The sequence below is a fragment of the Pongo pygmaeus genome, chromosome 19 (genome assembly GCF_028885625.2).
Source record: "Pongo pygmaeus isolate AG05252 chromosome 19, NHGRI_mPonPyg2-v2.0_pri, whole genome shotgun sequence".
Lineage (NCBI taxonomy): Eukaryota > Metazoa > Chordata > Mammalia > Primates > Hominidae > Pongo > Pongo pygmaeus.
The window spans coordinates 98,326,032-98,350,250 of record NC_072392.2 but is presented as its reverse complement, the minus strand read 5'-3'; the positions used below and the strand labels follow the sequence as shown (position 1 = coordinate 98,350,250).

Genomic DNA, 24,219 nt, shown 5'->3' with positions numbered 1-24,219 from the left:
AAATCTCTGCAATGACAGTTTATACTTCTCACAATGTCATACACGGCCTGCACTTTTAAAAGACTGGCCGGGCGCAGTGGCTCCCGCCTGTAATCCCAGCACTTTGGGAGGCCAAGACGGGTGGATCACCTGAGGTCAGGGGTTCAAGACCAGCCTGGCCCACATGGTGAAACCCCGTCTCTACTAAAAATACAAAAATTAGCCAGGCGTGGTGGTGCACGCCTGTAATCCCAGCTACTTGGGAGGCTGAGGCAGGAGAATCGCTTGAACCCAGGAGGCGGAGGTTGCAGTGAGCAGTGATGGTGCCACTGCACTCCAGCCTGGGGGACAGAGCGAGACGCCATTGCAAAAACAATAAAAATAAAATGAATAAAAGATGGGCCTCACTCCTCCCTGGGGCCTTGGTGCGGGGAGCTGCAGGTGAAGTCAGAGGCTCTCTCACTCGTTGTGAAGTGTTTGTGCGTGTACATATTCCGCTAAAATATTCACTCAACATTCTGCACATGCACGTTTTATAAAACAAAATATCTATTTTCTTCATCAATCAGACTGGCACAGTCCTAAAGTGTGACAACATGCTGAGCTGTCAGGGGACTTTGAAACACTGCTGCCGGGGGTGTGACTGTCACAATCCTACTTAGCAATACCCGCTAGACCCAGACATTCTGGGCTTGATGAGTAATATAAAAAAAAACTATATAGCATCCTGGTGAGCATTAGCATTCCTGGATCTGGTTATCTACAGCAGCACCGCAATAACAGATGAACGCGAACACCCTCGATGCCCCGGGCAGGAAGCTTCCCCGTAGAAGTATCCCAGTGGAATGCCATGTGGTGGAAAGGCAGGAATGAGCGGTGTTTATATTTTGACTTGGGAAGTGCTCTAGGACATGCTGTTAAGTGGAAAAAGCAAAGAGGTACAAAACAGTGTGTGTGGTGTGCCCCCACGGAGCAAGAGAGGGAAGGAAGACTCCGGATGAACGCATATGCTGTCTTGCGATTGCACAGAAGTTAGGCAGGGGACCCCAGAAAACCAGGAGCCTTTGCTTGTCGTGGGAGGGGGTGCGAGTGACTGTGGGCCGAGGGGGAGGAGACCTGATCAAATACGATTTTTACAATGTTTGCAACCAAAAGGAAGCCATGTCTCTGAGGGCAATGAGGACGGTTTGCAGAGAGGACGCTGGTTAGTCTGGGATGCAGGGGAGAGCTGGACAACAGGAATGTCTCAGAGGTGATGCCTTCCCCTGGGGACGCTGCAGGGTTCACAGGCTATGAGCCTTGGAGAGCCAGGCCAGGCGCTGGACCCTCAGAGAGAACCTGGCCTTAACTTTTCTTAAGGCCCGTGGCAGCTGAGCTGTATAATTAAACAGTCAGGTATTAAGTCCTAGCATTGGGGCAGGAAGAAAAAGACGCCCAAGTGGGCGGATGGCCAAGTCCTCTCGTCCTGGTGTTCAGGCAACCCCAGTGACACAGGGAGAGGAGCCCTTGCCCGGCCACAGCTGGCTCCGGTTCCTCGACCTGCATCTTTACAGGGGAAACCAAGCTTCAGCCAAACATCGCCTGTATCAAACCACAGTGTTGCCTTTGGCTTTATATTGTTGACTCAAGGGAGTGAAGGAAATAAGTATTATTATTATTATTATTTTTTTTTTTTTTTGAGATAGAGTCTTGCTGTGTCTCCCAGGCTAGAGTGCAGTGGCGCGATCTCGGCTCACTACAACCTCCGCAATTCAAGCAATTCTCTGTCTCACCCTCCCAAGTAGCGGGGATTACAGGCGCCCGCACCACGCCTGGCTAATTTTTGTATTTTTAGTAGAGACGGGGTTTCACCATCTTGGCCAGGCTGGTCTTGAACTCCTGGCCTCGTGACCCACCTGTCTCAGCCTCCCAAAGTGTTGGGATTACAGGCGTGAGCCACCGCGCCTGGCCAGAAATGAGTATGTTTAATCCAATATTATTCATTTGAAATGTTTTGGTCTAAAAACTTTTAAAAACAAAACGGTTTCATTTTGTTTCTTTAATCACAGGACCCAAAAGGAAAAGCATCTCCTGGTTGTGTGACTGCTGCTGGCTGCCTGGCTGCAGGTGTTGCGGGGCCACCCAGTCCCTCTTTCCTTGGTCCAGCCTTTCTTGAGCGCTTGCTGTATGCCAGGCTCTGTGCAGGGCACAAGAGGTGGAGACTACGAAAGGTGGAGGGGAAGTTAAAGCTCAGCGGGTGAGCCATGTGCCACCACAGTGCCTGGCTTTTGCTTTCCAGGTCCTGAGACCTCGTCACCTTGGGTGGTTTTAGGAATGAAGGCAGCACCTGTGTCTCCAACGCCCCACCCCGAGCCATGCATCCATTCCCAGAAGTGACGGGATGCCCAGAGGAGGCCTCTTCCTCCCCTTCCTTTGGAGATTAAAATAGGATTTCGGTTGGAATGCAGCCCTCAGGCAGAACAATTGGGAAGGGATGGGGTTTCCGCACTCAGGTGGTGATACTGCAAATCAAAGGGACACCTTTACCTCCCAAAGAGAGCTTTCTCTTCTGCTCTCTCTGTTTCTACTTAATCCTGCCAGGAAATCTGAGCAGAAAAGCCTCTCTCCTCCCAGCGCCGCAGTGTTGGAAAGGATTTAAGAATCGCTGAAATCTTATCAAACAATGAGGGAGCTTCCCGGATGGAAGCCGGGACCCAGGGATCCAGGTGTACCCTCTGTCCCAGAGATCCGGTGGACCCAGAGAGAGGGGGTGTGGGGCGGGCCTGCCACGGACCCCTGGGGTTCCCGCACATCCTCGCCGCCTGTGGCCCCGCAGTACCTGAGCGCCTCCAGCACTGCCCGGTGTGCCTCGTCGCGGTGCTTCATGCCCACCAGGCTGGTGGCCCACTGCTGCATGATGCGCCTCTTCTCCATGCTGATGGCATCGATCTCTGTGCAGGCCTGCAGCCAACAAGGGAGGGGGCAGGAATGGCTGTCTCATTTCATTTGTGAGCAAAGCCCAAGAACACCAGAGCCTCACGTTCCCAAATCTTCCTCTTTTCCTTCTATCACCTGTACTTTCCTTGATCATGCATCCGCAGAGGGGTAAACATGAGCCTGAATGTAGCTTTCAAGATAACCCGTACCCGCTTTGAGCCTTTGCTCAGGGCCTGTGGGGCTCAGTGCTTGGGAATAAGGAGGAGGAGGGAAGGGAGGAGAGGGAGGAAGGGGGAGGGAGGAGGGGGAAGATGAAGGAGGGAGGAGGGGGGAGATGAAAGAGGGAGGGGGGAGAGGGAGGAGGGGAAGGAGGGGGAGGAGGGAGAGGAAGAGGGAGAGGAGGAAGGAGAGGAGGAGGGGAATCCTGGCTAGCATCCGTGAAACACCACTGCAGGGTTGGTGGTGTCATTGATTCGGGCTGAGGTCCCACAGGACGGGCCCAGCACCGCTTCCTGTAGGGAGCCCATGATGGAAAGAGGTGTTTGTCTCAAGAATGACCAGGGCTGGATGCTCTCGTCCAGCTGGGGGAAGCAGGGCTGCCTAGACTGGGAATGAGGAGGCACAACCGGACAGCCAGGGGTGGGCAGGTCAGGCAGGCTGAGTGCAGGCTGGAAGTCTAGGGGCATCGTGGGGGGCGGTGAGGGGCCAACCGCAGTAAGGGCTTGGGCCCATGTAGGGGAGGGGCTTGAAAACTAGGTGGGTGGTTCAGGAATTTACTCCAAGGGAACGGGGAGTTCCTTTATGCTTGGGGCACAGAGGTTAAGGCTGGTACGGCTGCCTGGGCTGAATCTCACCCGCTGTGCCTCAGTGTCCCCAGCTGTGACATGGGTCCAAGAGTGGCACCTACGTCCCGGGGCTGCTGGGTCAAGTGAGTTGATGCCTGCATGCCCAGCACGGCCTGGATCGCGGTCTTGTTTTGAGTGGTGTCTGGGATTCTTGATGAGTCATCCCCTAATGCAAGCATTGTGACTTTAGCAAGCTGGCGGCCTGAGTCAGCCAACTGGGGCATCCTGTAGAACGCCAAGTCCCAGAAGTGCCTGCATGCTGTGACACCCAGGCAAGCTTGGTAGACAGCGACTGAACCGCAGTGCGCTAGAACATCACGGGGGAGCCGAGGGCAGCGCCAGGCATGAGAGAGGCCATCGCCCTGGAGACACCACGCTTGGTTGTGAGGGTTTCTGAACCATCTATTCATTACGACGTAACCTAAAATGGTGTGAATTAAGTATACCACGATAAGGGGGACTTTTTTTCCTCTCACAGATGCTTACTTAGGATTATTGGGCAGCCTAGGAAGGGACACTGTATACATCCGGGGACTGACTTCCCTTTTGTCTGTAGTATTTCCTTTTATTTTAGCTGACATGTTACAGCTGTATATCTCTGGGGTACACAGTGATATTTCGACACATGTACAATGTGTACTGCTTAAATCAGGGTAATTAGCATATCAATCACCTCCAGCAATTGTTATTTCTTTGAGTTGGGAACATTCAAAATCCTCTCTTCTAGCTATCTGAAAATGTACAATAAATTATTGTTAACTGGGCCAGGTGCGGCGGCTCATGCCTGTAATCCCAGCACTTTGGGAGGCCAAGGCGGATGGATCACCTGAGGTCAGGGGTCCGAGGCCAGCCTAGCCATGGGGGTGCAGGTGTCTATTGGATGCACGGATTCCCTTTCCTTTGGATAAATGCCCAGTCGTGGGACTGCTGGGTCACAGTTTTGTACTGGGGTAAGTTATTCACTAAGGAGGCTACTCTGTGCCATTGGGCAGTGGGAGCCGGCCCAGGCAGCAGGTGGGGACCCAAAGCCAGCCAGGATGCACTTTAAACTGAGCCTGTGCGGGGCCTCCCCATGGTGCCCCGAGGCTGCCGGCCGCGGCCTGGTTCACTGAGGTGCAGGTCAAGGCATAAGGATGGAAAGATGGCTGCCAGGCTCAGTCACCTGTGCATTTAGACCCCAGTTTTTCACAAAGGCAAGTGTTCAGCCTATGCAAATAGAATGTGCAAATAAGCAAAAAGAAAATGAAAATCCAATAACCCTACCACTTAGAGATAACCATTTCTAACTTCTTACACCTGTGATTGTGTGTGTGCGCGAAATCAAATTCTATATATTGTTTCATAAGCTCCTATTAAATTTTTTTTTTTTTTTTTGAGACGGAGTTTCACTCTCGTCACCCAGGCTGGAGGAAAATGGCACGATCTTGGCTCACTGCAATTTCCGCCTCCTGAGTTCAAGCAATTCTCCTGTCTCAGCCTCCTGAATAGCTGCGATTATAGGCACTCGCCACCACACCTGGCTAATTTTCAAATTTTTAGTAGAGACGGAGTTTCACCATGTTGGCCAGGCTGGTCTCGAACTCCTGACCCTCAGGTGATCTGTTCACCTTGGTCTCATGAAGTGCTGGGATTACAGGTGTGAGCCACCACGCCCAGCCATATTAAAAATTAATGTATTGTGCCAGGTGCGGCGGCTCATGCCCGTAATCCCAGCACTTTGGGACGCTGAGGCGGGGGGATTGATTGAGGCCAGGAGTTCCCAACTAGTCTGAGCAACAAAAAGAAACATCGTCTCTACAAAAAGAATAATAATAAAAAAAATTAGCAGGGTGTGGTGGCATGTGCCTGTAGTCCTACCTACTTGAGAGACTGAGGTGGGAGGATTGCTTGGACCCAGAAGTTTGAGGCTACAGTGAGCCATGAGGGCCCCAGTGCACTCCAGCCTGGGTGACAGAGTGAGACTTAGTCTCTACCATCATTCTCAGCAAACTATCGCAAGGACAAAAAAACCAAACACTACATGTTCTCACTCATAGGTGGGAATTGAACAATGAGAACACATGGACACAGGAAGGAGAACGTCACACAACGGGGCCTGTTGTGGGGTGTGGGGGTGGAGGGATAGCATTAGGAGATATACCCAATGCTAAATGACGAGTTAATGGGTGCAGCACACCAACATGGCACATGTATACATATGTAACAAACCTGCACGTTGTGCACCTGTACCCTAAAACTTAAAGTATAATTTTAAAAAAATGAAAATAAGAAATTAATATCGAGACAGGTTTCCATGTCAGTAGAGCTCTTTCTGGTGTGGTGTATTCTGATGCACAGGTGTATGAAAATGGGTGTCACTAACGTTTTCTTCTTGAGGTCTTTCTTTCTGATGACACAACACGGTAATGAGCATCATCTCCCCCATGAGTCTCTATTCACTGTATTTATTTATTTAGAGATGGGGGTTTCACTCTGTCACCCAGGCTGGAGTGCAGTGGTGCAATCAGAGCTCACTGCAGCCCTGACCTCCTGGGCACAAGTGATCCTCCTGCTTCAGCCTCCTGAGTAGCTGGGACTACAGGTGCGCCCCACCAAGCCTGGCTTTACCATTTTTAACATATAAAAATGTTATCTACATACGTCTTTGCTAGGTTCCTTGGAATGGAGTCTAAGCAGTGACAGGGTGTGGGGTTAGGGGTAGGGTTAGGGAGGGAGTGGCTGCATATGATCATATCGCCCTGGATAAAGATCTTGATAAAGGCTGGGCACGGTGGCTCACGCCTGTAATCCCAGCACTTTGGGAGGCCGAGGCGGGCGGATCACCAGGTCAGGAGATCGAGACCACAGTGAAACCCCATCTCTACTAAAAATACAAAAAAATTAGCTGGCGTGGTGGCGGGCGCCTGTAGTCCCAGCTACTTGAGGAGGCTGAGGCAGGAGAATAGCGTGAACACGGGAGGTGGAGGTTGCAGTGAGCTGAGATTGCGCCACTGCACTCCAGCCTGGGCAACAGAGTGAGACTCCGTCTCAAAAAAAAAGAAAAAAAAGATCTTGATAAAGATAAAGGCCAATCTATTTTCATGGCCGACAGCAGGGAGGGCTCATCTCTCCTTATCTTTGACAACTCCGTAGGGGACGCCCTGTCCTTTGGTTACTTGTGACTTCACTGGATGAACGGGGGCCCTGCTGTTGCCCCCGCACTGTTCTGGGTGCTGGAAATGGGAAATGAAGGAAGTGTGGGCGGCCCCCTTCCCTGGGGGAGTTGCATCGAGGGGAGGGCGGGAGGTGCAAAATGAAGCATCTGCCACGTAGCCCACCTGCCTCCAGGGTGTGCAAGCACACAGGGTGCATCTCCTTGGCTTTCAGCATCTCTTCACACCCCTGGATTTACTAATGGCTGCGAGTTGTCTTCTGCCTGTCTCCCCCTCCCCGCCTTCATCTGGTTTGTGGTGTCCTTAATCTACAAAGGTTTTACTGAGGGTGTGATTGCCCTCCTAGTCTTTTGTTTTGTTCTGTTTTTTTGAGACGGATTCTGGCTCTGTCGCCCAGGCTGAAATGCAATGGCATGATCTCGGCTTACTGCAACTTCTGCCTCCTGGGTTCAAGTGATTCTCCTGTCTCAGCCTCCCAAGTAGCTGGCATTACAGGCGTGTACCACCACGCCCAGCTAATTTTTGTATTTTCAGTAGAGATGGGGTTTTGCTATGCGGGCCAGGCTGGTCTCGAACTCCTGAGCTCAGGTCATCTGCCTGCCTCGGCCTCCCAAAGTGCTGGGATTACACGCGTGAGCCACCGTACCCGGCACCTCCTAGTCTTTTCCTTTAAGGTTCCTGCTTTTGGTGTTATACTTCGAAAGGCCTCCCCAGCCCAGGATTATATAAATATTTTCATTTGTTTTCGTCTGGCACATTTTCCCCCATTTAAATACTTGATTCCATCTGGAATTTATTTTAGTGTCTGGTATGAGGAAAAGATTTAATTTTTTCCCAAATGATTAACCAAATGTCCCGACATCATTGGATGCATAATTCATTAGCTCTCTGGTAATTTATAATCTACTAGGTTTTTATATAAACTCTGGCTTGCTTTGGGGCTCTCTCATAGGCTTCAATGTCTTGCCTGTCTATCTTGTAACACATTATTTTAGCCTCTAGAACTTTACGGTTTTGTTTTATTTTAGACAGGGTCTTGCTCCGTAGCCCAGGCTGGAGTGCAGTGGTATGATCATAGTTCATTGGATCTTTCATGATCCTTCCTTTCCAAAATTTTCCTGGATATTCTTATGCATTTAGTCTTCTAAGTGAACTTTAAAATCAATTTTTTGAGAATAAAGTGTTGTTGTTCTTTTTTTTTTTGTTTTTCCTCCCGGGCTCAAGTGATCCTCCTGCCTCAGCCTCCTGAGTAGCTGGGACCACAGGTGCACACCACCATGGTGGGCTAATGTTTTATTTATTATTATTATTATTTTTTTTTGTAGAGGCAGGGTCTCACCATGTTGCCCAGTCTGGTCTCGAACTTCTGGGCTCAAGCTATCCTCCTGCCTCAGCCTCCCCAAGTGCTGGGATTACAGGTGTGCACCACCTTGCCTGGCCAGAGCTTTACTGTATACTTTTAATATTTGGTGGGGCGATGCTAGGGTGACCTGCCATCCTGCTGTGTCCAGGACCCCCTGGGTTTAGCATGGAAAGTCCCTTGTCTTGGGGACCCCTCAGTCCTGAGCAGACTGGGATGGCTGCTTGTCCCATTTGAATCTTCTCTTCCAAAACCATTCTTGGCTAGCCTTCCTAATTTATTTTTCAGATAAAACTGCAGAATTGTTTTGTTAATTAAGGGATTGTTTGTTCCTGAGATTCTGATTGGGACGTGCTCTACTTTAGTTGCATTTGTAGCTGGAGAGACCAGTGCTGAGTAACTCCCAGCCCCAGGCCCTCCCTTTGCCCTGGAAGCCCAGCATGATCATCCGTTCCTTCAAGTCCTCTTCCTTCTTTTTCACTGGCTGGGCACGGTGGCTCATGCCTTTAATCCCAGCACTTTGGGAGGCCGAGGGTGGTGGATCACCTGAGGTCAGGAGTTTGAGACCAACTTGGCCAACATGGTGAAACCCTGTTTCTACTAAAAATACAAAAATTAGCCGGGCGTGGAGGTGGGCGCCTGTAGTCCCAGCCACTCTGGAGGCTGAGGCAGGAGAATTGCTTGAATCTGGGGGGCGGAGGTTGCAGTGAGCTGAGATTGTGCCACTCACTTCAGCCGGGGCGACAGAGCGAGACTCTGTCTCAAAAAAAAAAAAAAAGTTGTTTCCTCCATGTCATTCCCACACCCGTGAATGAAGATGCTGACTCATAGTTTTTTTTTTTTTAAGTTGCAGTAACTTTGGTTTCTGGTGCTACCACTACAGACCTGAATCTGGGGCCGAGAGGGAGCAGCTTCCACCCTCTTCGTCCCCTCCACTCCCTACTCCACAAGGTGCAGAGATGTAGGTGCTACCCGGAAGGCCCGCTGCCCGGGGTGGGGGCGGGGGGAACTGTTAGAAAGACTTCAGTCCTCCCCAGAAGAGGTCCCTGCAGGCTAAGGAACTTGCTGAGCATCTCCCCCAGCAAGCTGGCCTTGGCAGTCATGAAGAGACTAGAGTACCTGAACCCTGCGAGGCCTTCTGTCACCCACTAGCCAGGGAAGGAACAGGAATCCGGGCCGTCCACCTGTCGGTATCTACTGTGGCCCCACCATGGGGAGGGTCCGATGTTTGCAGATGCTGAAGGAGATGTCAGTTGGCTGCAGTCACTCATCCAGCAGACAGGCAGGTGCAGTCTAGTAGACCCACCAGCACCCTGTGCATGGACACTCACTGGTGGGTCAAACACTGAGAGCTGCGGGGACTGCTCTTACCTCACTCACTGCTTTCCTTAAAATCCGGGTGTCCTCAGCTTGGGCCAAGTACTGGGCCTCAAACAGGGCAATGTCTTCTTCCAGCTGCTGGGCTCGAGTGGTGAGCTGGTCCACATACAGGTCCTGGGAAACAGGATGAGAAGCAGCCCCGTCAGGAGGTGCCTGTGGCTGAGGGCCTGTTCTCCCCCAACCCTTGATACAAGTCGACACCACCCAGGCCGGCCGCCACCCCTCCGGCCGGAAGCCTTCATGCGGGAGGCAAAGCTGAGCCCCTTTTTGAAGCTCCACAGTCTGGTGATCATTAAACATGTGTCGAGTTTGCAGAATACCTGCTTTTTCTTCTCGATTTCCGCCCGGATCCTCTCCGTCTCGGCCTTCTTCACCACTTGCTTCATCACACGGATGTCGTCACGCGTGTCCTGGTCGATGTTCTGCATGTAGAAGAGATGCAGGGCCAAGTTCTCCATCTCAGTCTGCAGAGCTGCCACTGCGGGGGGCGGCGGGGGAGAGAGAGAGAGAGTGAGTGGGGAGGCTGTCCCAGCGTCCCTCATGCAGAGACCGAGGAGGAAGCAGGGAACAGCCGTTCTGGGCACCCTTCCTGCCATTTTTGGGTAAGACTGGGAAACTGCTTTTAAACTATCAAGACACAGACTTTGTCAGCAAAGAGTTTACAATCTCATGGAAGAGACAAAAATATACAGAATCTACATCCACAAATTGCAGCAAGCTGTTCCATTCCCCACCAAGTCTCAGAGATCCTCCTGGTAGTCTAAGGATACACTGAAGTAGTGCCAGGTGGTAAGGCTTCGGGTTGATTGCATAGATTTCTTACCACTGAAAGGCTGGCAACCTTAGGTGGAGTCTTAAGTCCCCCGGGAGGAGACCAGAACATCCAGGGCAGGCTGAGCTCCACGGACGCCCCTGCACTGACACCGCCACGCAGCTGTGCAGGCCAGAGAGGATGAGGCTAGAAGAGGCAGCACCTTCCATCCTGCCCCAAGTTAAGTGACAGATTTATGTCAGTGCTCTCAGAGGAGGCCAAGGCCTGAGGAACTGATTCCTTTAACAAAACTTCCATGAGATGGATTTCTTTTTTTTTTTTTTTTTGAGACGGAGTCTTGCTCTGTCGCCCAGGCTGGAGTGCAGTGGTGCGATCTCGGCTCACTGCAAGCTCCGCCCCCCGGGTTCACGCCATTCTTCCACCTCAGCCTCCCGAGTAGCTGGGACTACAGGCGCCCGCCACCACGCCCAGCTAATTTTTTGTATTTTTAGTAGAGACGGGGTTTCACCGTGTTAGCCAGGATGGTCTCCATCTCCTGACCTCCTGATCCGCCTGCCTCGGCCTCCCAAAGTGCTGGGATTACAGGCATGAGCCACCGCGCCCAGCCATGAGATGGATTTCTAAAGCTAGAGTGCAAATTTATTGAGGGAGCTACACGTGGGTCAGTACTTGCTTCCTCACTGCACAGAGCACTCCTTTTCAGTGGCTGGATCCAAACAGAAAACTGAATTACAGGCCAAAAGGCTGCTGGACGCATATCATCCTGGAGCCAGGTGTGCTCGAAGGATACAGCTTAAACTTGCAAAACCATTTTGGCTGGGCGTGGTGGCTCACGCCTGTAACCCCAGCACTTTGAGAGGCCGAGGTGGGCGGATCACTTGAGGCCAGGAGTTCAAGACCAACCTAGCCAACATGGTGAAACCCTGTCTCTACTCCACTGCACTACAGCCTGGGTGACAAAGTGAGACTCTGTCTCAAAAAAAAAAAAAAAAAAATGCAACCTGTGCATTAATATACTTTGCAGTAGCTAAATTCCAAAGTAATTTCCTCTAAGCTCTCTTTGAGGACTTGCTATTATTCCTTTTTTTTTTGAGACAGTCTCGCTTTGTCACCCAGGCTGGAGTGCAGTGGCATGATCTCGGCTCACTGCAAGCTCTGCCTCCCGGATTCACGCCATTCTCCTGCCTCAGCCTCCCGAGTAGCTGGGACCACAGGTGCCCACCACCATGCCCAGGTAATTGTATTTTTTTTTAGTAGAGATGGGGTTTCACCGTGTTAGCCAGGATGGTCTCCATCTCCTGACCTTGTGATCCGCCTGCCTCGGCCTCCCAAAGTGCTGGGATTACAGACGTGAGCCACCACACCCGGCTAAGGACTTGTTATTATTCTTAAACATTTCTTTCATGATCCTTCCTTTTCAAAATTTTCTTGGATATTTTTGTGCATTTAGTCTTCTAAGTGAACTTTAAAATCAATTTGTTGAGAATAAAGTGTTGTTGCTCTCGTTGTTTTCTGAGACACGGTGTCACTTTGTCACCCAAGCTGAAGTGCAGTGGCACAATCATAGCTCACTGCAGCTTCAACCTCCTGGGTTCACCTCAGCCCCCCAAGTAGCTGGGACTCCAGGCACACGCCACCATGCCTGGCCAATTTTTCATTTTTGTATTTTTTGTAGAGATGGGGTTTTGCTGCATTGCCCAGGCTGGTCTCGAACTCCTGAGCTCAAGCAATCTGCCAGCCTCAGCCTCCCAAAGTGTCGACACTACAGGCGTGAGCCTCCGCACCTGGCCCGAGGTGCTTTTGGTTTTGAGGTGGAATATCCGCAGCACGTGTTGCTAAGGGACAGAAAGCAAGGAACCAAGCAGTGGGTATAATATGCAGCCATTTAAGTTAAAGAGAGAGAGAGAGAGATACACATACACACACCCTCGTGACTTTGCTTAGACATGCCAAAAAATATTGAAAAGACTCCACAAGGGCTGGCCACAGTGGCTTATGCCTGTAATCCCAGGACTTTGAGAGGCCGAAGCAAGAGGATTGCTTGAGCCCAGGAATTTGAGACCAGCCTGGGAAACACAGTAAGACCCTGTTTCTACGGAAAAAAAAAAAAATTATATATATATATATAAAAAATATATATAATATACGTATTACATATAATATATAAAATATATATAATATACGTATAATATATTATATATAATATACGTATAATATATATAATATACGTATAATATATAATATATATAATATACGTATTATATATAATATATAATATACGTATTATATATAATATATAATATACGTATTATATATTATATATAATATACGTATTATATATAATATATAATATACGTATTATATATAATATATAATATACGTATTATATATAATATATAATATACGTATTATATATAATATATAATATACGTATTATATATAATATATAATATATAATATACGTATTATATATTATATATAATATATATAATATATAGAAAATATATGTATTATATATAATACATTATATATAATACGTATATCATATATAATATATAATATATATAATACGTATAATATATAATATATTATATAATACGTATATCATATATGATATATAATATATAATACGTATATCATATATAATATATAATATATAATACGTATATCATATATAATATATAATACGCATATAATATATAATATATAATATATAATACGTATGTAATATATAATATATAATACGTATGTAATATATAATATATAATACGTATGTAATATATAATATATAATACGTATGTAATATATAATATATAATACGTATGTTATATATAATATATAATACGTATGTTATATATAATATATAATATATAATACGTATATTATATATTATATAATACGTATATTATATAATATATAATACGTATAATATAATATATAATACGTATATATAATATATAATACGTATTATATATATAATATATATTATAATACATATAATATATAATACGTATATTATATATAATACATATAATACGTAATAATATTATGTATAATATTACGTATAATATTACGTATAATATATTATGTATTATATATATACGTATATTACGTATAATATAATATTATGTATAATATTACGTATAATATATTACGTAATAATATACGTATAATAATATATGTATAATACGTATATTATATATAATATATAATATACGTATATTATATATTATATATAATACGTATATTATATATAATATATAATACGTATATTATATATAATACGTATATTATATATTATATATAATACGTATATGATATATAATATATAATATATGATACGTATATGATATATAATATATAATATATGATACGTATATGATATATAATATATAATATATGATACGTATATGATATATAATATATAATATATGATACGTATATGATATATAATATATGATACGTATATGATATATAATATATGATACGTATATGATATATAATATATAATATATATAATTATATATAATATAATATATATAATTATATATAATATATTGTATATAATACATATATAATATATTATAATATATAATATGTATATATTTTATATATTATATATATATAAATTGTATATATATATATATAATTTTCATATATATATATGAAAATTAGCGAGGCCTGGTGGCGTGTGCGTAGTCCCAGCTACTTGGGAAGCTGAGGTGTGAGGATCACTTAAGGCTGGGAGTTCGAGGCTACTATGCCATTGCACTCCAGCCTGGGAAACAGAGCAAGATGCTGTCTCGAAGAAAACAAAAACAGAAAGAATTCACAGGAATCTACGTTGCCTCTGTGGAGGGCCCTGGTGGCTGGGTGGGGGAAGGGGCAAAGAGAGGAAAACTTCCTTTTAGTTGTAGAGCTCTTGCATTTTGAATCATTACTTTTCCAAAATAAGTAAATAATTAGGTTGAATAAATTTAAGTTCACCCAAAACATCTCACCACGGATGGTAATGGGAATTGCAATGGTTTTATTGCTAATTTGGAGGGAAATGGCGTTTTTACATCATGCATCTTCCCAGCTGGTAACGTGGGCACTCCATTTATTTAAATCTGTTTTATGACCTTTCATAAAATTTATTGTTTTTCTTCAGATAGGCTCACTCATTCCTTGTTGGATTTATTCCTGGACTTATTTTAAAGTTGTTATAGCTATTATGAATGAGCTTTTTTAAAAATTGTAATTTCTAACTATATTACTGGTGTAGAAGAAAACTATAGAGCTGGTATCCAGCTACTTTACTGATTTCTTACTGTTTCTATTGGCTTTTATGTTTCATTAGTAGAGGTTGAGAATTTCAGTATTTCATTCCCAGATCCATATCTCATTTCTTTCTCTTGTTTTCTTTGCATTGCTGGAGCCTCCAAAACAGTCTGGGGTAACTGCTATGCTAGCAGGCCTCCTCATCTCATTCCTGATTTTAAGTCTAGTCTTTCCACTGGGTAACATCTTCTTGTTAGTTTCTGATAAATACTTAGAACTTTCCTTCTATCTTACTTTGGGATGGATGATGAGTTTTATTAAATACCCATTTGGCACCCACCCAGGAAGCCTTTTTTTTTTTATCCTTGTATTTTGTTTTATTTTATTTATTTATTATTTTGAGACAGTGTCTCGCTCTGTTGGCCAGGCTGGAGTGCAGTGGCACAATCTTGGCTCACTGCAACCTCTGTCTCCCGGGCTCAAGCAATTCTCTTGTCTCAACCTCCTGAGTAGCTGGGATTACAAGCGCTTGCCACCACAACTGGCTAATTTTTGTATTTTTTAGTAGAGACGGGGTTTCACCATGTTGGCCAGGCTGGTCTCGAACTCCTGACCTCAGGTAATCTTCCCGCCTCGGCCTCCCAAAGTCCTGGGATTACAGGGGTGAGCCACCACATCCGGCCTCCATTCTTTAATTTATAAATATAATGCACAAAATTAGTAGATTTCCCAATTGTGAATTATTCCTCTGTGAACTCCAGAAGTAAATCCTACTTGGTTTTGCTAACATTTTGTTCAGGATTTTCACTTCTCACATGTGGGGCCGCTTTACAGTTTCCTGTTTGTATGCTGTCAGTGTTTGCAGCCAGCCTTTCACTAAGCATTGCAGGACCAGCCTGCGAGGAGTTTCCGGAATCTTCCATCCCCTGGAGCTTTGATAACACAGGAAGTGTTTGTTCCTTGAAAGGTTACTAGAAGGCTTCCATAACATCTTCCAATACGGGTGCATTTAGGGAAAACAGATTTTTGACATTTTCAAATTCTTCCATGATGAAACCAGTACAATGCATAGCTTTCTTGCAATTAAAAACAAAAAACAAAAAACAAACCCTCCCCCAAGTTGTCCTCATTCCCAACATTGTTACTTGCATGATCTCCTTTTTATTGTCAGATAAGCCAGCAGTGTGTAAGGTTTATTGGTCATTTAAAAAAAAAAAGCAGTTTTATTTATCAAGTCAATTCATTTTTGATTTATTTCATCAGCTTCTGCTTTTGATCTTTATTGGTTTCTTTTTCTACTTCTTTCAGTTTATTTCCCTCTTTTTAGCTTCTCGAATAGAATGTATGTTTTCAGGCTTGTTTGTGGAAATGTAAATAAACTCTGTCATGGGTTTTGTCTGAGCAGATTTGGCTGCAGCCAGAAGTCTTCACGCATGGACTTCCCGTTGTTGTTAATTTCCAGAGTCTATAACTGACATGTAGGTCAAATGCTAATGATCCTTCTCCCTTAGAATTCTGTATGCATTGGGAGGCCGAGGTGGGCGGATCACGAGGTCAGGAGTTCAAGACCAGCCTGACCAACATGGTGAAACCCCATATCTACAAAAATACAAAAATTAGTCAGGCGTGGTGGCGGGCCCTGTAGTCCCAGCTACTTGGGAGGCTGAAGCAGGAGATATCACTTGAACCCGGGAGGAGGAGGTTGCAGTGAGCCGAGATCACACCACTGCACTCCAGCCTGGGCGACAGAGAGAGACTCCATCTCAAAAGAAAAAAAAAAAAGAGAGAGAATTCTGTACGCATTGACATCCTGCTATTTATATTTAAGATCTGCAATTCTCAGCCCTGGCCACATGTTAGCATCATCTGGAAGCTTAATGGTCAAAAAGAAAGCCAGAAACAAACAATGCCTGGTCCTTCCCAGAACAAATCAATCTGAAATCTGGGCTGGGATAGGTCCTGGTGGTTTTGAGCTCTCCCTGGTTCCTCCAAGGGGCAGCTGATGGAGACCTTGATTAAAGCATAGCCCAGTCCCAGCCTCAAGAGGCCATCTGGGTTTTCCCGCCTGGAAGCCTGCAGCATTTTTTCTTTTGCCATGGCATTTGGAAATCCCACCAGCTATGTCTGCGGAGGTTTATTTTCTCTTTCAGCTGCATGGCCGGTCACGAGTCTTTCTATCTGCAGATTCATCTTTCCTGAACTCATGCATCTGTTCTCCTGGACATTGGCTATTGCCTCTCATCTCCTGAAATCTCTCTTACGGACACTGATTTGATTTCCCTAATCTATTGTCCACGTCTTTTATGTCCTCCTCAAGATATCCATCATTTGGGGTTTTGCTCTATTTCTGGGGAAGATTCCTCGAACTGGCTTTTTAGTTAAGAAATTCAGTTTTCATCTGCATTCATTTGTGTAGTTAGTGCCTTCTGGGGGGATGATGATTATATTTTTAAATTTCACGTACCCCTTCTCCTAACACTTTGTTCTCTTTATGGATGCAACGTCCTCTAAAATCTCATGAGACTACCAGTTGGCGCCTCTGCACACTCTGGGATGATGATCATATTTTTAAATTTCACGTACCCCTTTTCCTAACACTTTGTTCTCTTTACGGATGCAATGTCCTCTAAAATCTCATGAGACTACCAGTTGGTGCCTCCGCACGCTCTGTTTTTAGAATCAGGGCTCGGTTTGCCTGTCTGTCCAGCTCAGTCTCCTCTCAGGTCTGGGGACCTCCGGTTGGTAACTCACATTTTGGTGTGAAGGTTCAGTGATGGTGATGGTTAATACTGAGTGGCAACTTGATTGGATTGAAGGATACAAAGTATTGATCCTGGGTGTGTCTGTGAGGGTGTTGCCAAAGGAGATTAACGTTTGAGTCAGTGGCCTGGGAAAAGGCAGACCCACCCCCCATCTGGGTGGTGCACCAGCTAATCAGCTGCCAGCGCGGCTAGAGTATAAGCAGGCAGAAAAATGTGAAAAGAGAGACTGGTGTAGCATCCCAGCCTACATCTTTCTCCTGTGCTGGATGCTTCCTGCCCTTGAACATTGGACTCCAGGTTCTTCATTTTTGGAACTCAGACTGGCTCTCCTTGCTCTTCAGCCTGCTGACGGCCTGTTGTGGGACCTTGTGATCCTGTATCAATACTGAATAAACTCCCCTTTCTCTATATCTCTATCCTGTTAGTTCTGTCCCTCTAGAGAACCTTCATACAGCGACTGATGGACTCTGTCTCCCTCCCAGATGAGGCAGGTGACCGTGGGCTTTCTCCAGGGGCCAGGACCACGTCTCACCAGTGGTGGCTGCCCCCCGGTCAGGGCCGGAACCGTTGCCCAAATTCTGAGAAGGCAGAGATGGTGCTGTTTGAGGCAGGCCTTGCCGGGTTGAAGAGCCTCAGCTCCGGCCCTCTCCTCATCTCCAGGAAGCAGAGTCCACCAGAGTGTTTGGATCTTTTCAGAATCCCACCTACTCTTTGAGCCCTAGTAGAGGGGAGCCGGCCGGTGCTCCACCCCAGCTCCACGGCTCCCGCCTCACTGCAGGTGTGGGGAGCAGGCAGGGGCATGCGTCCTCCTTCAGGTGGGTCTAAATTTGGTTACTTCTGGAGGATGTGGCTCTTTCAGTTCAGCGTGGATGTCACTTTCTTTCCTTTTGGTGTTTTCTGTTCATTTGATGCTAACTGGAGAGAGGTTCTTTTTTTCTTTTTTTTTTTCTGAGATGGAGTCTTGCTCTGTTGCCCAGGCTGGAGTGCACTGGTGAGATCTCGGCTCCCGGGTTCACGCCATTCTGCTGCCTCAGCCTCCCAAGTAGCTGGGACAACAGGCGCTCGCCGCCACGCCCGGCTAATTTTTTGTGGTTTTAGTAGAGACAGGGTTTCACGGTGTTAGCCAGGATGGTCTCGACCTCCTGACCTCGTGATCCCCCGCCTTGGCCTCCCAAAGTGCTGGGATTACAGGCGTGAGCCACCGCGCCCGGCCAAGAGAGGTGCTTGATAAGTGCCCACTTACCCTAACTCTGAAATTTCCAGAAACCTCTTCCACTTTTCTCAGGGTTTAAAATGTTTCTTTCCAGAACAGCTGGGATGGCCATGTGCTTCCGTTTTCTTCCAGGTTTCTGTAGGTCATTTCCCCATTATAAGAGTAATACACAGTTGATTGAGAAAGTTGAAAAAATCAAAAAGCATAAAGACTGAAATACTCTGTAGTCACAAGAGGAAGCCACTGTGCTCAGTCACCTACATGACCAGCTCTGTGCAAGGACGTTGCTTTAGCAGTAATGTAGCATAGCACGTGCCGTAGCCCCCACTGTCTCATCTGATTTGAAGCTACCCACTGACCTGCCGCACACATCCTATGGCGGTTGGGCCCTGGGCCATGGTCTGACCGTCGTGCCAGCCCCGGCCTCACCCTCGCATTCGCACCTATCGAAACCCTCCATCACCCCTGGTCTGCTCTTGCTTCCTGGTCTTGTCTATCCTTGGACCTCTGCAGCCCACCCATCTCTCCCAGTTTTGAGTCTCTACACTCTGGCTGTTAGCAGCTTCAGCATTTGCTGCTTTGCCCTGACAGGTGCCATTTAACATATTTATGACCGGGTGCAGTGTCTCACGCCTGTAATCCCAGCATTTTGGGAGGCCGAGGCAGGCGGATCACCTGAGGTCAGGAGTTCGAGACCAGCCTGGCCAACATGGTGAAACCCCATCTCTACTGAAAATACAAAAAATAGCCAGGCATGGTGGCAGGTGCCTGTAATCCCAGCTACTTGGGAGGCTGAGCCAGGAGACTGGCTTGATCCTGGAAGGGGGAGGTTGCAGTGAGCCAAGATCATGCCATTGCACTCCAGCCTGGGTGACAGAGTGAGACTCCATCTCAAAAAAAAAAAAAAAAAAAACAACAAAAAACATTTGATTTATGTGCCTGCCCCTCCTAAAAAGGGTGGGAACCCCTCCAGGATGCACACACATCTTACTTTTCTAGGTGCCTGGCCATGGCACATGGGGACACCCCTGGGAAACCCTCCAGGACCCAATGGCGTGTGGGGCCGCCGGGTTGGCTTACGCTTTTTGCGCTCCTCGTTGGCGGCCGCGCAGGTCTTGGCATAGAGTGCGCGGGCGCCCTGCAGCTCCTCCTCCTTCTGCCTGCGCTCGCTCGAGGCCATTGCGTGGCGGTCGTGACTCTTCTCCAGCAGCTTCTGCAGGTGTACCAGGTGCTGCTGCACCTCATAGAGATTCACCCCCAGCTCCTGCCGCTGGGCTCGGCTCTGCTTGGTAGCCACAACCTGGACCAAAGAGAGAAACAGGTCACCAGGATGCAGGCATCCGGCCGGGGTGGGAGACTGGACGGATACACACCAGCTCTTGGAGGTCCAGCTTCAACTTTTCGATCTGTCGGTTCAGGTAGTTCTTCAGGGCAGCCTGGAATCTTACCATCAGGGGCTAGAACAATGGAAAATCACAGGCAGTTACCTTCCTGGTTACCTTCCTGCCCAACCCAGAGCTCAGCCCAGGTGGCCACAGGTCTCCCTCCGGTGGCCAGAGACGACTTCCATGTGGAGTGCTCCCTGCTTCTGCTTGGGATTCTTACTCTGGAAGCCACAAATTCAAGGCACCTCATGGTCTCATCTCAGGCACTTGCAGAGAACTGAGTGCATATTTTGGCAAAATGATGGTGAGCTGTGGCCAGAGGGTGGGGTGGAGCAGTGGTCCGGGGAGAGAACCTCCCTGTGCAGCCCCCAGCTCTTTCCTGCAGCTCCTGGAGCTCTGCAGCTTTCCTGATGGGTAAATGAAATCAACATCTGCCTTTTCCTTGCCAGTGGGTGGGGCAGGGAGCTGCGATCCAATTGGTGCCCTCAAGGCAGTGGCTCCCAAGATGCGCCCCACACCCCCAACATTTGGCAATGACTAGAGACTTTTTTTTTTTTTTTTTTTGAGAGTTTCGCTCTGGTTGCCCAGGCTGGACTGCACTGGTGCCATCTTGGCTCACTGCATGCAACCTCCGCCTGCTGGGTTTAAGCGATTCTCCTGCCTCAGCCTCTCGAGTAGCAGGGATTACAGGTGCTCACCACCATGCCCGGCTAATTTTTTTTTTTTTTTTTTTTTTTTGTATTTTTAGTAGAGATGGGGTTTCACCATGTTGGCCAGGCTGGTCTCGAACTCCTGACCTCAGGTGATCCACAGGCCTTGGCCCCCTAAAGTGCTGGGATTATAGGCGTGAGCCACCACGCCCGGCCTGGAGACATTTTTGATGATAAAAACCAAGGGTGGGGTGCTCCTGGCATGTAGCGGGAGGAGCTCAGGGATGCTGTTCAACACCATACAAGGCACAGCACAGAATAACCCGGCCCCACGGGGCAGTGGTGCTGGGGTTGAGAAACACAGGCCTTACCTATACCAACCTCAGAGGAGAGTACCCTACGAAGAGGCAGGTCAATCAGTGCCGATAAACGGTGCAGTGAACAGGCGAGATATGAGTACAGCATTTGGGGTCAGGAGTGGGCCACAGTGCAGGCAGGGAAAGGGGCCTGAGTCATTCTCCATCTGTGTAGGCAAAAGCAAAACCTGGGAAGGCTTCCTTACGTGGTCTGGGTCCAAGACTACCAGCTGGGACCCTTCATCTTCTGCTTCCTCGTCACTCCCCTCGGACTCCACTCTCTCTGCCACGGCCCCTTCCTCGGTGCTGGGCTGCTGGATCTGGTCCTGGAACACTGGCAGGTCTTCTTTCCTGGGGTGGGCATCGGGCACCCCTGGGGGGATCACTGGGGGGAGAGACAGCGACACCATTGAGGAGCTGCTGGAGAGAAGGCTCAGTGATTCTATTCTGGGGCATCAACGGCACAGCTGCTGTCATGCCTCATGCAGCATGATGAGAAAGTGACAGCAAAAGCATCCAAACGGCCTGTGGGTCAGAAACATCATTCACCCCATCTTCTGTTCACTGACCCAACACATCCCAGAGAAAGGGTCCCGTTTTAAAGGTAGGCAGGAAGGAAATTATTTTTGAGAGGCTTTCTTTACACATAAAGAGTGAATAGAAAGGTGACCACTTAACTAGAGGATTGGATACAATTTTTTTTTTTTTTTCCAGACAGAGTCTTGCTCTGTCACCCAGGCTGGAGTGCAGTGGCGTGATCTCGGCTCACTGCAACCTCCACTTCCCAGGTTCAAGCGATTCTCCTGCCTCAGCCTCCCGAGCAGCTGGGGATTACAGGCACCTGCCACCGCGCCCGGTAATTTTTGTATTTTTAGTAGAGACGGGGTTTCACCATGTTGGCCAGACTGGTCTCGAACTCCTGACCTTGTGATCCACCCACCTTGGCCTCTGAAAGTGCTGGGATTACAGGCGTGAGCCACTGGGCCCGGCCTAGATTTGAATTTTTTAAAAAAATGTGAAACAGCTGATAAGACTGCAAAAGAAAGGAAATAATAAATGAGGCTCTAGTTTTGGCCTTTCCATACTTCCAGGTTGGAGAGATCCCTGTTCTGTTTTGTACTAATTTATTTATTTATTTACTTATTTAGAGACAGGGTCTCGCTCTGTCGCCCAGGCTGGAGTGCAGTGGTGCGATCTCGGCTCACTGCAACCTCTGCCTCCCGGGTTCAAGTGATTCTTCTGCCTGAGCCTCCCTCAATCCCTCGGGAGTGACAAGTAGCTGGGATGACAGGTACGTGCCACTACGCTTGGCTAATTATGTTTTTTTGTTTTTGTTTGTTTGTTTTTGAGACAGAGTCTCGTTCTTGTTGCCTAGCTGGAGTGCAGTGGCTCGATCTCGTCTCATTGCAAACTCCACCTCCCAGGTTCAAGTGATTCTCCTGTCTCAGCCCGCTAAGTAGCTGGGATTACAGGCACCTGCCACTACGCCTGGCTAATTTTTATATTTTTTAGTAGAGATGGGGTTTCGCCATGTTGGCCAGGCTGGTCTCAAACTCCTGACCTCAGGTGATCCACCGGCCTTGGCTGGGATTCCAGGCGTGAGCCACTGCGCCTGGCTTGTTTTTTACTAATTTAGACACGTGCTGTTTTCATGTCATTTGCAAGTAATGCAAGGTTTTGGACCGGCTGCTGGTCGGTACCACAGGGAATTTGCAACTGCCTGATCTGCCCTCCCATGTCCACAACACTGGGATACTGGGACTACGTAAGAAGACAGGGGTTCTGGAAAGCCTTTGAAAGCCAGCAGACAGATTCAGGCCTGGGGGTGCTGTCACGGCACGTCTCGCTCTGAGACCAGGAACCAGCGAGAAATGGCCATCAGGGGATGGGGCTGGGCATCACTGAATCTTGGCGAAGGCCGCGTTCTGTTACTTCATCAGACCAGTTCCTTAATGCCCTTAGGGAACCTGTCTGTTAAATGGAGAATGATTCCTACTTTATCGGTCACTGTTAGGATTAAATGAGATAAAACAGTAAACGCCCAATAAATGTTATCCATATCTGTTAATAAGATTTTTCTCTTTCAGCTCACAGCCACTCAGGAAACAGGTAACAGATGACAAACGAGTGGCGTCCCTTGCACAGAAGGGCCTGTGCACGTGGCTCATCGCCAGGGCAGGGTGACCTCAGCGGGTGGGCGGCACCTGGCTCCTGCGAGACGAACTCCTCCAGGTCTGAGGACTCGATGTCGCTCCCGTGGCTCAGCCGGAAGCGGTGCCGGGCGCCCATCGGGAGCACCTGCCCCTGGGGCTCCTCTGTGGATCCTGTCTATGGGAAGAACAACCAAAACTAAGTCAACAAGGGCTTAATTGCCACTGAGAAGTTATTCAATTTTAACTCAGTACATTTGTGAAAGTTGTCAGACTCAAAATATAGTCACCTGTGTGTTTTTTAAAACACCTGGCCGGGCGCGGTGGCTCATGCCTGTAATCCCAGCACTTTGGGAGGCCGAGGCAGGTGGATCACTTGAGGCCAGGAGTTCGAGACCAGCCTGGGTAACATGGTGAAACCCCATCTCTACTAAAAATGCAAAAATTAGCCAGGTGTCGTGGCGCGTGCCTGTAATTCCAGCTACTCGGGAGGCTGAAGCACAAGAATCGCTTGAACCCAGGAGGCACAGGTTGCAGTGAGCCGAGATCACAGCACTGCACTCCAGCCTGGGCGACAGAGAAAGACCCCTTCTCAAAAATAAATAAATAAATAAAGTTAAAATCGAGCCAGGTGTTTTTATGAAGGGAAGACATTTTCTTATTGAAATTTCCCTAAAGGGGGCTGGTTTGAAAGGAGAGAAGAGGAAACAGTCCTCTTGGGAGACCCTGGCCAGGAGCCGAGGCTTTCCCGCATGCTTTCATGAAGAGGGTGCTCAGAGTCGTGGTTTCCCAACCTCGAGGCGCTCAGCATGCGGGAGCAAAAGATCCCAGGACCCATGCATTCTCGTGCCTGGGTGTTTACACTTAGCTACAGGTCCAGACAGGCAGAAATCACTCCTTTATTATTATTATTATTATTATTATTATTATTATTATTATTATTGAGTAAGGGTCTCACTCTACCACCTAGGCCGGCGTGCAGTGCTGCAATCACAGCTCACTGCAACCTCCAACTTCTGGGCTCCGGTGATCCCCC

The 24,219-nt window shown here is 47.5% G+C and overlaps 1 protein-coding gene across 2 annotated transcripts in view; it reads right to left on the bottom strand.

The window, feature by feature from the left end:
• CCDC40 (coiled-coil domain 40 molecular ruler complex subunit) overlaps positions 1-24,219 on the bottom strand; it is a 67,510-nt gene that overhangs the window by 33,876 nt on the left and 9,415 nt on the right. For both annotated transcript variants that reach the window (XM_054456585.2, XM_054456583.2), the window contains exons 4-10: positions 23,238-23,361; positions 21,240-21,418; positions 20,016-20,099; positions 19,723-19,942; positions 9,953-10,110; positions 9,624-9,746; positions 2,798-2,919 (exon numbers count right to left, since the gene is read on the bottom strand). In XM_054456585.2, coding sequence (XP_054312560.2) covers positions 2,798-2,919; positions 9,624-9,746; positions 9,953-10,110; positions 19,723-19,942; positions 20,016-20,099; positions 21,240-21,418; positions 23,238-23,361 — 1,010 coding nt within the window. The remainder of the gene's footprint in view (positions 1-2,797; positions 2,920-9,623; positions 9,747-9,952; positions 10,111-19,722; positions 19,943-20,015; positions 20,100-21,239; positions 21,419-23,237; positions 23,362-24,219) is intronic.